The 15,299-nt window shown below is 40.5% G+C and overlaps 1 protein-coding gene across 1 annotated transcript in view; it reads right to left on the bottom strand.

Annotated features, from left to right (window-relative positions):
- Positions 1-15,299, bottom strand: part of RAB4B (RAB4B, member RAS oncogene family) — a 52,238-nt gene that overhangs the window by 4,973 nt on the left and 31,966 nt on the right. The window contains exon 6 of the mRNA XM_030218216.1: positions 14,199-14,294. Coding sequence (XP_030074076.1) covers positions 14,199-14,294 — 96 coding nt within the window. The remainder of the gene's footprint in view (positions 1-14,198; positions 14,295-15,299) is intronic.

The following is a 15,299-nucleotide window of genomic DNA, read 5'->3' as shown; positions in this document are numbered from 1 at the left end:
GGTCGCAAGGGAAGAAACTGCAGGAGACGCGTGTTAAGGAAGGCAATTAAATAACAAAATGGCACAGAACTCAAAGAGAGCAAACTGTGCCCTCCAGGAGTTCATGGGGTGCAGGGGTGAGCCAACATTGAGATGCTTACTGTAGCTGTCTTCTCATCCCGAAGATAAAAATCTCTCTCCCCAGAAGGATTGTGCTCTTACTCAGTTCTCTCTCTCTCTCTGACATATTTTCTTTCAGCACTGGAATGGACAGCTAATTAACTGGTTCAGAAGCAGGCCTCAATGACCAATCCAGGCACTGCACTGCAGGACCACCTTCTACCTGCTGCAGACAGAGAAACACTGAAGTGTGCTCTGTCCTATAACAAGGGACACTGCAGCTCCAGCACTTCAGCGCCAGCTGAGGGACATAAGACCCGCAAATTCCAGGCTGATCTAGCGAGTACACTAAGGAAAAAAGAGGTTAGCATTCATAATCTACAAGAGAATGCAGAAAGAAGAAGACAGGCATCAATATAAGGAAAAGCTACGAGAAACTACTAAAGTAGGTTGGGGAAGCAAAGATGCAAATAGAAGAAATAAATATAGTTATACGGTAAAATGGGAGGACAAGAGTTGTTTTAGAAATGTTAGTGATAGGAAGAAGTGCAAAAGTAGCATTGTGAGCTTCCAAGGTTGAAAGGGAGGAATACGTAGAAGCTAATTAACATATTTCTGTTCTGTAAGAGCTCAGAGTAGGACTTTAGAACACAAATAGGAATGGAAGTAAGATATGTTACGTTATCTGAGATTTATCTCTCGCCAATTCTCCAATTTAGGATTCAAGGCAAGTTACAGGAATGTAACAATAAGAAGCTGATAAACATCAGGAAGTGCAGAGAATAAAACTTCAAACATAATGTTCTAATAATTATTATGTTTTTGTTTTTTCTAAAACCCTATGGGTCCAGTAAATATGGTTTTAAAACTTTACGAAACTGAAGATAATTCCTCATTAGACGTATCTCTCTAGGTAAACTGTTCCAATAGCTAGGAAAAAATGATTGGGTAAACATTGCTTTAAATCAAACTTTTTTAGAAGGAAAACCAAGTAGTAAATAATTACATCTTCTAGTGGCTGCCCTCGAGTTCAAGACATTTACCAATTGAAACCTATTGTTAGGACATAAGCCATTCAGAAACTTAAATACTAGACCACCTTAAAAACAACTCGAAATTTCACAGGTAACCAGTGCATTGTGTTCGTGGCCTCACATGATCTACTGTAAATGAGTCTTCCGAAATATCATCCTAACTGCTGAGTTCTGTATCATCGGAAGTCTAAGAACTTTTTTAGATGAGACACAAATATAAAGAACTTCCATAATCTAATAAAGACATGATTGTTAATTGTACAATAATTTTAAAATGATCTTCGAGAAAATAAGAACGCAACAAATGCAGTTGTTTTAATTTAAAATAAGCTTTTCTAACTAACTTAACCTGAGGTTCCAACATCAGAGATGAATCCAAGAACTTCAGAAATTCTTTTACATTCAACTGAAAACCATCATCATTATCTATAATCACCTTGGGAACTTTAGTAAGATCCTTTCAAAACCACAGTATCTTGGTTTTGTCAGCATTAAATTTTAATTTAGACTTGACAGACCAAACTTATCTTATTTATACAATCACTGATTTTGGATGAAACAGTCTCTGTAACTTAATAGGAACTAGAAGGAAAATATTGTCTACCTGAAAATATTGTCTACCTAAGACTTTGAACGATTTTCAGAAGACTGTATTCATGAGAAACTAACTAAACTAAAAGTTAGACAAAGAGATAGGGCCGGATAGTATACATTTGAGTGTACTGAAGGAATATAGGGAAGTTCTGGCAGCTCCGCTGACATTTTCAAAACTTCTTTACAGTTGAGAGTAGTCTGAGAGGCCTAGAGAAAGGTAGATGCAGTTCTTTTCCACAAAAGTCTTGGAAGTAAGGAGGAGGCTGGGAACTGCAGGCCAGTTACTCTGAACTCTGTAGTAAGCAAATTAATGGAAATGCTTCTGAAACAAGGAGCGTTTCTGGAATCCAATGGACAGCAGGACTGGAGGCAGCACGTTTTACCAGAGGAAGGTCTTGTCGGATTAATGCTTTTGACTGGGTGACCAAAGAACTGGGTCCAGGGAGAGCACAAATTGAGGTGTGCTTAGATTTTTAGTAGGACCAGCTCTGCCTACAGATCAGGAAAGGCTCTGGTCCAGGGTGCAGACACTAAAGGGCATCAAACGCACAAGCCCGTGACGTCAGTCACCTGGCCCATAAAGTACCAAAGTTTCTCTTCACAATGGTCCTGATTCCAAAGAGGCATGGGAGCCCCGGGTGGCGCTGCCTTTAGTATTTCTCTTCTCCCTCCTTGGCTCAGTCCTCCCTCCGCTAAACGCTAACCAACAACTCCTCCCAGGCCCTCCCCCTTCTCAGCAGCTGATAGTTGAACATCGAACCCCCCCCCCCCCCCCTTCGGAAGACATGCTACTTGTAGCTTGCAAGGCATGCTGGGATTGTTTGACCAACATCCATTCCCAACGTTCCTTGCAAGAAAGCACGGAACAGTGAAGCATTTAAGCTGCTTCAGTGTCTACCATGTTTTTGGGTGTTTTTTCAGCCTGCTGCCTCTGCTCAGTCTGATCTGCTGCCTGTGTGCCGACCGCTGACTGACCAGTGAGTGCCTGCCGACTGCTTGCTTCTGCTGTCTGGACAGCCCAATGCCCGCTTGTGCTGCCTGCGCCCGGAGACAGACGATGCCACACCTCTGCTGTGGCACTGCCTGTTCGAGTGCCGACGAGTCACAACTGCTGCCCGCCGTGTTTCTCTCTCTCTCTGCTGGGCTTGCTGCTTCTACTCTGCTCTGCTGCTGCTGCCACCCAGGGGCTAGTCTTGTAATGCTTTTAATCCGGGAGAGGGGATGGAATGTGATGTGGAACGGTAGAAGTTGAAATTGCTGTTAGTGGGGGAGGGGGAGAGGGGATGAAATATGGAATGGAACAGTGAATCATGGAAGAAGGTGGTGGTGGGGGGGAGGGCGATATTCTGTAAGTTGCTGTTGGCAGGGTTTCTAGAGAGAAAAGGGCTGGGCAAGGACAGTTGTTGAAAGGAAAAGGACATTCAGAACATTGGTGCGGCAGAAGAAAAGCTGTGAAAAATAAAGGAGAAAGTTGAGGGGGGCTAGGGCTTTACAACTAGAAAAACAGGAATAAAATATTCATGGGGACAAAAGCTAGAGGGAAAAAAATAGTATTCAGGAGGCTGGAGGGAAAAAATCTGATAAAAAAAAAAAAAAAAAAAAAAAAAAAAAAAGAGGAAAACAATTTGGGAGTGAGGAAGAAAAGCTGGAGAAAGTGGCAGGACAAAGAATGTTGCTAGAGAGGACAGGAGAATTTATTTGTAGCATTTATGTCCCACATTTTCCCACCAATTTGCAGGCTCAATGTGGCTTACAGTTGCCGTAATGGTGGTTGCCATTTCCGGTTAACAGAATTACAAGTGGTATTGCGTTAAGGTGTGAACATACATGGTATATTCATGGAACATAACATATAAGGAACAGCTCTTGGTGTATATATATATATATATATATATATATATATATATATATATATATATATATATACACCATGTATATACATACATGGTAAAAAAGAATACATTATGGTATGGCATGAAGGATCCTGAATAATAAGTTGGATTGTAACATACATTAGGTCGTCAACTATAGAGAGATCCTATTCGGTATAAGGTTTAAAGTGGTAGTGCTTGATTATTCATAGCAAGGAGATTAATCAGTCATGTGATAAGAGTTCGGTTTTGTATAGATCGTGTATAATATTATTTAGTGTTTAAAGATGGATGTTTATGGTATGCCTTCTTGAAAAGATCGGCTTTCAGTAATCTTCGGAAGATGGTTAGGTCTTGCGTTGTTTTTATGGCCTTCGGTAGTGCATTCCATAACTGCGTGCAGATGTATGAGAAACTGGTCACATATGTGGATTTATATTTTAGCCCTTTACAGTTAGGATAGTGGAGATTGAGGAATGTGCGTGATGATCTTTTTGCGTTCCTAATAGGCAAGTCTATAAGATCTGACATGTAAGTCGGGGCTTCCCCGTAGACGATTGACCAGGGTGCAGACTTTGAACGTAATTCGTTCTTTTAGTGGGAGCCAGTGTAGTTTTTCTCTTAGGGGTTTGGCGCTTTCGTATTTCGCTTTTCCAAATATGAGTCTGGCTGCTGTGTTTTGTGCAGGGAGGACAGGAAATGTCCTATTGTGGAATAAAAACTGGCTGAAGGATAGGAAACAGAGAGTGGGATTAAATGGGCAGTATTCGCAATGGAGAAGGGTAGTTAGTGGGGTTCGTTAGGGGTCTGTGCTAGGACCGCTGCTTTTTAATATATTTATAAATCAATTAGAGATGGGAGTAACTAGTGAGGTAATTAAATTTGCTGATGACACAAACGGGCTCATTTTCAAAGCACTTAGCCTCCCAAAGTTCCATAGAAACCTATGGAACTTAGCCTCCCAAAGTGCTTTGAAAATATGCCTCAAAGTTATTCAAAGTCGTTAACTCACGACAGGATTGTGAAAAATTACAGAAGGACCTTACGAGACTGGGAGGCTAAATGGCAGATGACGTTTAATGTGAGCAAGTGCAAGGTGATGCATGTGGGGAAAAAGAACCCAAATTAAAGCTACGTCATGCAAGGTTCCACGTTAGGCGTTACGGACCAAGAAAGGGATCTGGGTGTCTTCGTCGATAATACACTGAAACCTTCTGCTCAGTGTGCTGCTGCGGCTAGGAAAGCTAATAGAATGTTGGGTATTATTAGGAAAGGTATGGAAAACAGGTGTGAGGATGTTATAATGCCGTTGTATCGCTCCATGGTGCGACCGCACCTTGAGTATTGTGTTCAATTCTGGTCACCGCATCTCAAGAAAGATATAATAGAATTGGAAATGGTGCAGTGAAGGGCGACTAAAATGATAGCAGGGATGGGACGACTTCCCTATGAAGAAAGACTAAGGAGGCTAGGGCTTTTCAGTTTGGAGAAGAGACGGCTGAGGGGAGACATGATAGAGGCATATAAAATAATGAGTGGAGTGGAACAGGTGGATGTGAAGCGTCTGTTCACGCTTCCAAAAATACTAGGACTAGGGGGCATGCGATGAAACTACAGTGTAATAAATTTAAAACATATCAGAGAAAATATTTCTTCACCCAACTCATAATTAAACTCTGGAATTCGTTGCCGGAGAACGTGGTGAAGGTGGTTAGCTTGGCAGAGTTTAAAAAGGGGTTAGACGGTTTCCTAAAGGACAAGTCTATAAGCCACTACTAAATGGACTTGGGAAAAATCCACAATTCCAAGAATAACATGTATAGAATGTTTGTACGTTTGGGAAGCTTGCCAGGTGCCTTGGCCTGGATTGGCCGCTGTCATGGACAGGATGCTGGGCTCGATGCACCCTTGGTCTTTTCCCAGTGTGGCATTACTTATGTACTATGGACTTATGACAAGAGGGTGATGCTGGGGAGGACAGGAGAATGACAGAGGGTGATGCTGTATCACATTGTGGGGAGATTTTTTTTTTTTACCCAACAGAGGAATGGATGCTGTTATCAGGTTGTGGGGGTGATATTTCAATTCCAATCCACTTCCTTACCTTGTCCCTGGGACACAGATTGTGAGGTTTGTATTTAATATTTGGGTTTTTTTGAGTTTTTGAAATTGGTGGCTGTGTGGTGCTGGGGGATGAATAATGTCAGGTGTGGGGGGGAGGGAGCAATGTTTCCCTTCTGATCTCCTGACACTGACCAGTCCAGTTTTCTGGATATCCTCAGCGAGTCCACATGAAAGGTTTGCATGCATTGACTTTGTTATATCCAACCTCCCATGTGTACTCACATAAGAAAAGCAAAGCATGCAAACCGTTCATGTGGACTCACTGTGGATATCCAGAAAACTGGATTGGTCAGGGTCTAAAGGACTAGCAGCCAGATGATCAGAAGCCCTGCACTGTTCCAAACAGCGCTCTAAAAACAGGGCTATACCGCCCCTATGAGGAAACCCAGATCTAAAGCAGATCAGAATGGAAACTCTCCCCTGCCCCTGACATTCGTTCCTTATCTCCCAGCACAGAACAGCCACCAAGAACTCAAAAACCAAATGCAAATACAAAACCACAATCTTCAAAATAGGAACAAAGTCTAATACAATTCAATAATTTAAATGTGTTTCTCAACCCAGTCCTCAGGACATACCTTGGCATTCTGGTGTTCTGGACATCCATCATAAATGTACATGAGGTTTTCTGCGCATCAATCCATTCATGATGGATGCCCAGAAAGCCAGAATATCAAGCTATGTCCTAGGTACTGGGCCACGATACACATGGTTGAACTGAATTGTATTTGGTTTGGCTCCTGTTTTGAAATTTTTGATTTTGGCTTTTACATTTGGTTTTTGAGTTCTTGAAATTGCTGTTCTGTGCTGGGGATGAAGATGTCGTGGGTGGGGGGATGGATATGATGTTTCCTCACCTAATCCTTGGGACATCGACCAATCCAGTTTTCTGAACATCCACAGTGAGTCCACATGGGAGGTTCACATGCATTGCCTTTGTTCTATGCAAACCTCCCATGTACATTCATGATGCATGTCCAGAAAACCTGAATGCCAAGATGTGTCCTGGAGACTGGGTTGTGGACCTCTCTATCTCTGCCCCAGTCAGCAATTGCTCAGTGCAACTCACCTCACTGATGATGGTGTCCAAAATTTTAAAGTCCATTTATTCAACACAATCATCTAAAGGATAGATTTGAATTGATCGTTAAACATAAACATAATTATGAGTTCCAATTTATATATGATTTGAATCATGCTGCAGAAATGAGTGATGAGCTATGTAAGAAAGAACTGTATGGATTTGGAAATCTTACTTGCAGATGGCAATCAGAAAGACATCTCTGGGATAGGCTTGTTTGATACATTAACATATTTGTGAAACCATTTAGAAGAAGTTAAAGGCACCTATTCACCTGTGAGAATTTTAGAGTTCATGTGCTCAAACAATTTCACCACCTCACTGCCAAATCTTTTTGTGGAACTGAGAATTTTCCTAACATTGCCAGTATCAGTGGCCAGCGCAGAACAGAGCTTCTCGATGTTAAAAAAAAAAAAAAAAAAAAAAAAAACTTCTCTCTTTACAACGACAACACAGATTAGATGGGTTGGCAACTTTATCAATTGAAAATGCCGTTGCAAAGAACTTGAATCAAGAAGAAATGATACAGCAATCTGCAGTTAAAGCTCGAAAAGTTACTTTCTGAAGCAAAATCTGTATGTTTCAAATAGAACATATTATGCTTCTAATTTGAATTGGACTGCTGAATTTAAACACAAATCGAGCAATGAGTCCTGAAAATTCAATTGAATGTCAAAGGTGATGAGACTTCAGCGAGCTTACAACTGGAAGAAATGTTCTCAAGCATAATATATAGTCTTAAAGCAATCAAGTCAAATTGTCAATTCCTATGTGTTTGGTTATAGTAATTTTTCAGCTGGAAAAGGTGCCTCATACTAGCTTTGAAGGAAAATATTAGTTATACCGTGGAGTGCTTTTCATTGCTGCATTGGTGGAATGAACGGTGTAAAGCCTAATGGAATGTTGGTGTCGTGCTTCTTTGAAAAGGTAAATGGGAAACCAGTTCTTTAAAAAAAGACTTTTCCTGCAATGCATAATGAATGGGAAACTAAGCATCAGAGGAAAAGTGTTCATGAAATAATGCAGTATTGACAAACTATATAAATCAAGTCTAATTTACTGTACAAAGTAGAGCAACAGAGCATATCACAAAAAAAAAATCAATAATGAATCACTGGAGATTAACAGAGTACAGCAAGCAAGCAATGTCTGGAATGCCTAGTCTTATAAAGTCCTTGTCGTAATTTTTGCTCTCTTAGATATACATTCGTGTATAGGCAGCAATTCTGGATGTGGGGAGTAGGAGATTTTAGCTTGAAGACCCTGCTTGTTTCTTAGTTGACTTGTTGGATGTAAGCTTATATTGTTTCTTGATATGTATTTCCAACATTGCTGTCTTTATTTTGTTTGAGGTGCTTCTTGCTGCATAAATGCTTTAATAAAGATTTGTGTTACAAAAAGAAAATTCTCCAAGTCACACATTTTAAAACAGCTGTTTGCATGGATTCAAAAGGAGCAGCCATAAGAGCATTCAGCACTAGGTTGAGAACCTAAGCTACAAATGGAGGTCATACTGGGGGCTGCAGATGCAAAAGGCCTTGCATAAAATGATTTGTAACCAGATGCCAACAATTGTAACATTATCAATGGAATCCTAAAACAAAGAAAATGCAGCTAAGTGAACTTTCACAGATGAATACAATAATCCACTGTTAGAGAGATGTAATAAATAATCTAACAGCTCAGAGACAGTACAGGTGATGGGGTTGACAAGGCATGCCGAACACCACATGGAAAGCCGGTGCCTCTTTGAAGTCATAAGAACAGTAAGCCCCTCTGAAGAAAAAAATCATATCTGTTTTGATAAGTCAACGGCAAGGTTGATTGTTCGAAGATCCGGATGGAGAAGGTTTCCTTGGTGCTGTGTTATGAGATCCGGCACCGTTGGTAAGAAAAAAATCGGTTGGCATTTATAGTTATCAAAAACACTAGCGTGGCCAATATGGAGCTACGAGAATCATGTGTGCCGACTGCTTTCAGAAGTCTTTGCTATCAGAGGAATTGGAGGGTAGGCATACAGAAATTCTCAATCCCCTGGCAATAGGAATGCATCCAAAGCTACTCTGTTCCGACTGGGCCACCTTAAGCAGTATTTGTGACATTTCATATTTCATGAGGACATGACGAGATCTATGGAGGGATGATCCCACTTCCTGAAAAGGGATTGTATAATTGTGGTCTTGACTGACCATTTGTGCAGTCTCAATTTTCTGCTCAAGGAGTCCACCAGAGTGTTGAGGCAGCCTGGCAAGTAAGTCACCATGATGGTTGATCCTGTACTTAGGACAAGGTTCCAAAGTTGAACAGCTTCTTGACCTAGGAGGCGTAAGCCTGTACTCCCCCACCTTCACTTGTTGACATAATACATGGCCACTTGATTTCTCCGATTCGTTTTAAATTTACTACATTGTAGCTTCATCGCATGCCCCCTAGTTCTAGTATTTTTGGAATGCTTGAACAGACGCTTCACATCTACCCGTTCAACTCCACTCATTATTTTATAGACCTCTATCTCCCCTCAGCCGCCTTTTCTCCAAGCTGAAGAGCCCTAGCCGCTTTAGCCTTTCCTCATAGGGAAGTCGTCCCATCCCCTTTATCATTTTCGTCGCCCTTCTCTGCACCTTTTCTAATTCCACTATATCTTTTTTGAGGTGTGGCGACCAGAATTGAACACAATATTCGAGGTGCGGTCACACCATAGAGCGATACAAAGGCATTATAACATCCAAATTTTTGTTTTCCATTCCTTTCCTAATACCTAACATTCTATTTGCTTTCTTAGCTGCAGCAGCACACTGAGCAGAAGGTTTCAACGTATCAACGACAACACCTAGATCCCTTTCTTGGTCCGTGACTCCTAATGTGGAACCTTGCATGACATAGCTATAATTCGAGTTCCTCTTTCCCACATGCATCACTTTGCACTTGCTCACATTAAACGTCATCTGCCATTTAGACGCCCAGTCTCATAAGGTTCTCTTGTAATTTTTTACAATCCTCCCGCTATTTAACGACTTTGAATAACTGTGTCATCAGCAAATTTAATTACCTCACTAGTTACTCCCATCTCTAAATCATTTATAAATATATTGAAAAGCAGCGGTCCCAGCACAGAGCCCTGGGGAACCCCACTAACTACCCTTCTCCATTGAGAATACTGTCCATTTAACCCTACTCTGTTTTCTATCTTTTAACCAGTTTTTAATCCAAAATAGAACACTACCTCCTATCCCATGACTCTCCAATTTCCTCTGGAGTCTTTCATGAGGTACTTTGTCAAACGCCTTCTAAAAATCCAGATACACAATATCAACCGGCTCCCCTTTATCCACATGTTTGTTCACCCCCTTCAAAAAAATGTAGTACATTGGTGAGGCAAGATTTCCCTTCACTAAATCCATGTTGACTGTCTCATTAATCCATGCGTTTATTAAGAACAAAATTACAGAGCATATTCAGTCTCTACCATTTTGCCCGGCACCAACGTCAGACTCATTGGTCTAAAATTTCCCGGATCTCCTCTGGAACCTTTTTTAAAAATCGGTGTTACATTGGCCACCCTCCAATCTTCCGGTACCACACTCGATTTTAAGGATATATTACATATTACTAACAATAGTTCCGCAAGTTAATTTTTCAGTTCTATCAGTATTCTGGGATGAATACCATCCGGTCCAGGAGATTTGCTACTATTCAGTTTGTAGAACTGCCCCATTACATCCTCCAGGTTTACAGAGAATTCATTAAGTTTCTCCGACTCATCAGCTTCGAATACCATTTCCGGCACCCCACCCAAATCTTCCTCGGTGAAGACCAAAGCAAAGAATTCATTTAATCTCTCCGTTACGGCTTTGTCTTCCCTGATCGCCCCTTTTACTCCTTGGTCATCTAGCGGTCCAACTGATTCTTTTGCCGGCTTCCTGCTTTTAATATACCTAAAAAAAAAAATTTTACTATATGTTTTTACCTCCAACGCAATCTTTTTTTTGAAGTCCCTCTTAGCTTTCCTTATCAGCGCTTTGCATTTGACTTGACATTCCTTATGCTGTTTCTTCTTATTTTCAGTTGGTTCCTTCTTCCATTTTCTGAAGGATTTTCTTTTAGCTCTAATAGCTTCCTTCACCTCACTATTTAACCACGCCGGCTATCGTTTGGTCTTTCGTCCTCCTTTTTTAATATGCAGAATATATTTGGCCTGGGCTTCCAGGATGGTGTTTTTGAACAGCATCCACGCCTGATGTAAATTTTTGACCCTTGCAGTCGCTCCTCTAAGTTTTCTTTTCACCATTCTTCTCATTTTATCATAGTCTCCTTTTTTAAAGTTAAACGCTAACGTATTTGATTTCCTATGTATACTTACTTTAAAGCTAATATCAAATCCGATCATATTATGATTACTGTTATCAAGCGGCCCCAGCACCATTACCTCCCGCACCAGATCATGCGCTCCACTAAGGACTAGGTCTAGAATTTTTCCTTTTCTCGTCGGTTCCTGTACCAGCTGCTCCATAAAGCTGTCCTTGATTTCATCAAGGAATTTTACCTCCCTAGTATGTCCCGATGTTACATTTACCCAGTCAATATTGGGGTAATTAAAATCACCCATTAATATTGTGTTGCCCAGTTTGTTTGCATCCCTAATTTCCTTTAACATTTCTGCATCCGTCTGTTCATCCTCACCAGGCGGACGGTAGTACACTCTTATCATTATCCTTTTCCCCTTTACACATGGCATTTCAATCCACAGCTTGATAATTCCTAAGCATACGCATCTCTAAAGGTAGAAAGAGTTCCATAATGAAACAGTCTGACAGTGAAGAGAAGAACTGAACTTCTTGGATCTTATACAACAGACTGTTGGGAAATTTAGCAACATACGATCATGGGTTTTCCTATTAATAGGGTACTATGAAAGAGCTCCACCAGTTCATATAGGTAAAACAGTACAACACCACAAATGACCTTAAACGTAATTGCATACAGTTTAAACTTAACCCTGGCTTCAACCAGGAGCCAGTGCAATCTCACAAGTAAAGGAGTTGCTGATAAATCTGGCAGCTGGGAAAAAAAATAAAAATCAAATCAGCCATGCTGCTGTATTTTGAGTAAATTGCAAACGCTTACCAAGTGTCTTTGAGCAACCATTATAAATGCTGTTACAATAATCCATTCTAGGCAGGGTCTGAGCCTGAACCAATAATCTAAACTTATCAGTATCAAAGTAGTTTTGAATTGTTCTAATTTTCCTTCTACCCATCATATCCATGCATTTAAGGTCTTTAGTAGGTGAAGTGCACTCTTTGCCTGTCTTATTTTTCCACATGGCAGATTTAACCACCACAGAATTATGTGGAAGCTGTTGAATGCCGTGACCTAAAATTTCCTTAACACGGTATTTGTTGTCAAGGCTACGTTTTTTGGGCGTATGGAGTTGCCCAAATCTGCTTATGTTGCTCATGGGGAGCACAATAGTCTACTTATCTTAAGCTAAACATTTCAAAACTAAATGTTTGGAGACTACTTTTATCAGAAGACTGTAATACTACTGGCAACTCCAAAGCTTGTGCCACTTTCAGGAGAAACTTGGGATACGAAGAATCTTCCTGTGAGTGTTGCTCTTCCTTTTTGTCAGAGGAGCTGGTATGAGGCGTTTCACCACACGATTTTGTAGCCGAAGAAGCCAGAGAAGCCGGAGATGGAGATCTAGTAGGGTGCCGAGAAATATCTTTGTATGGCACCATCCATCTATTGTGAAGTTGTAGTGGACACTGACCAAGCCCATTTTTCAGATCTAGGTATAGCTATATGTGACCCATGAGCAACCTGCTGTGCTAGCGCTGGAATGGAGGTTGGCTGCTGAACAGCAGGAGGTGGAAGATTAAGTTGCTGAGCAGGTGGAAACTGCTGCTGATGTTGTAATAATTTGAGACAATGGAAGCAAACTTCCAGAAGAAACTGGATCTGCCTGGGTGCTATGCTGCAAAGGACCAGACTGTATAGATAGTGACTGAGGTGATGACGAACATGCTGAAGACATCAAAGACTTGTCAGATCTTCTTGAATGGGTAGTCCTAGACGACATGCCACGGGATGATGGATGTCTATGACGCTGGTGGTGTGAGTGAGAGGCTCAGAGGACATTTCGATGCAGACATCAGGAACCTGAACAGCTCTGAGTTCAACTGTGGTGTGACTCAGAGGAATGCCACTAACATCAGGAATCTAACAATCTCCAAGATCTACTGTGAGAACTGTCACATGATGTAGAGGAAGAAGCACTCATCCTGCTTCTGCCAGATGCTGAGGATTTGTGATGCTAGTCCGACATTAAAAAAAAAAAAAAAAAAAAAAAAAAAAAAATCGGCAGTATGGTCTCACTGGCATGCACAGTAGCGGCATCCTCTCAAGCAGGCTGCACATCCTGCATGGCTCCACTAGCCTCGACATTGATGGAAAGTATGGCACCAAATGTGCTCTGCAGTGCATTTTGGACCTGATCCTGACCCCTGGGCAGCATTGCAAGAACAGAATCAGTCGCACTACCCAGCTGCTGCTCCTCTACTACAGACACCTCCATTTGTTTAAGGTGAGATGTCTTAGGTTTCTTTTGGGCAGAAGCTGATTTTTGATCTTTGGTTACTTTGGACTGGATATAATTCTTCAATTTTAAAATCCGAATTTCAAGTGTTTTAGCAGACATCTTTTTACAATCCGGACATTTCTCAGAAGTATGCTGCTGTATGAGATACCTCAGGCACTGAATCTGAGGGCCTGTAGTAGACATCTTACAAACACAAGACAGTCTTTGAAGCCCGGCTTCTGTGATATGGGAAAAAATTAAAGCTGCAAAATTAAATTCTGTAATGATGACAAACTAACTGAATAAAGAAAGAAAATGAAAATATTTGTGAAGAAATAAAAATGTGAAGGGACCTGAAGGCTTAGCAGGTCTTATCTCTACTACAAATAAACTAAAGCTGAGGTGGTAGGGATGTGTACATTAACTACAGTACCTGTCAGTAGTGGGAATATAGGGGCATGTGCGGAAGGCTCTTCTAGAGTTTTCCGTGCTTTGAAAAGGCCAGGTCAGTAGCATCACTTCTGCTGTGTGGGTAGATGATCTCATTGTCCATGGAGAACCCCAGGGGTGCCAGGGTTCAAATCCCATTTCTGCTGGGGACCCTGGGCAAGTCACTATCTCCCAACATTACCTTAGGTACCCACTTAGACTGTAAACTCTCTGGGACAGAGACATATTATACCTGAATATGTATCACCACTGCACTATATATGTCCAGTTGCACTATAAAAATTTTAAGTGCTATCACACAGAACCAGCTTTAAAAACTATAAAAAAATATTGTTAGCTTTAAAAAAAAAAGTAAACAGTATTACCTGAGTCAATTTTATTTAATATGATTCGTGCGCACTTTAGGAAAGCCTCTTCCACATTCTCTCCTGTCAGGGCACTGGTTTCTAAAAACATCAATTCTGCAACAAAACATATAAATTATATTTTATATCTTTCTTTCATTCATTCATTCATTCATTAAAACCGCCAAAATTCATGCAATCATGGGAATGCGATCTAAATGCCCAACTAGATGAAAAAAACTTGGGAAAAATTTTGGTTTAAAATTACTCATACCACCAAATCAGCGTCCATTTCACAATCTATGTTCTACTTAGCACACAGAGCCCTATGGACTCCTGCTAAACTCGCCAAATTGAACACAATAAAACCAAAAAACAGTGCGAATAAATGCTGGACCTGTGAAAAAGATGTTGGAAATCTTAAACATATCTATTCAAGAATATTGGAATTCTGTATGGGACACAATATCTTCCACCTTGAATATTCAAGATGTTTTATCATATAATATAGTTATATATATATATATGTGGATCACTAATGTTTCAATCATCAATAGACAAATATCAAGCACAATTACTGGATTTAATGTTACATCAAGCCCTTAGAACACTTTTCTTTTGTTGGAAAGATCTTGACAAAGTAACTTATTTATCATGGTGGAATTCTGTGTGTATTTTAGCTAAATATGAATATGCTGCGGCTGAAAAACATAACTCACTTGTTAAGTACAACAAAATATGGTCTCCTTTACTAAACTCACTACGTAATAACCTTTGTCAGAATTGAAATTATGTATTACTTCTGTGACTTATGATTATGATCTGTTATCGAAATAATCCCGGACTTGCCCTAACTTGAACATGTATGCTGATGCTTGTTACTGTTAACTTGTTAAGCTGGCTAATTGCTTTATTTTAGTCATTTGTTATCATTTATAAAACACAATAAAAATATTGGAACTAAAAAAAAAAATGCCAAAATAATAAAACAGAACAAATAAGAAAGAAGCTGACACCTGTTGTAATTCAGTGGAGGACCCTGAGTATTTTCTATCCCCCTCCCTTGCCCAATCCTAGCATTATTTTTCTTTTCCTAGCAGTGAAGCAGCCACTGCGCAGCTG

The sequence above is a fragment of the Microcaecilia unicolor genome, chromosome 11, assembly GCF_901765095.1.
Source record: "Microcaecilia unicolor chromosome 11, aMicUni1.1, whole genome shotgun sequence".
NCBI lineage: Eukaryota > Metazoa > Chordata > Amphibia > Gymnophiona > Siphonopidae > Microcaecilia > Microcaecilia unicolor.
Note: the sequence above shows the minus strand (reverse complement) of the source record. Positions and strands in the feature narration are given on the sequence as shown.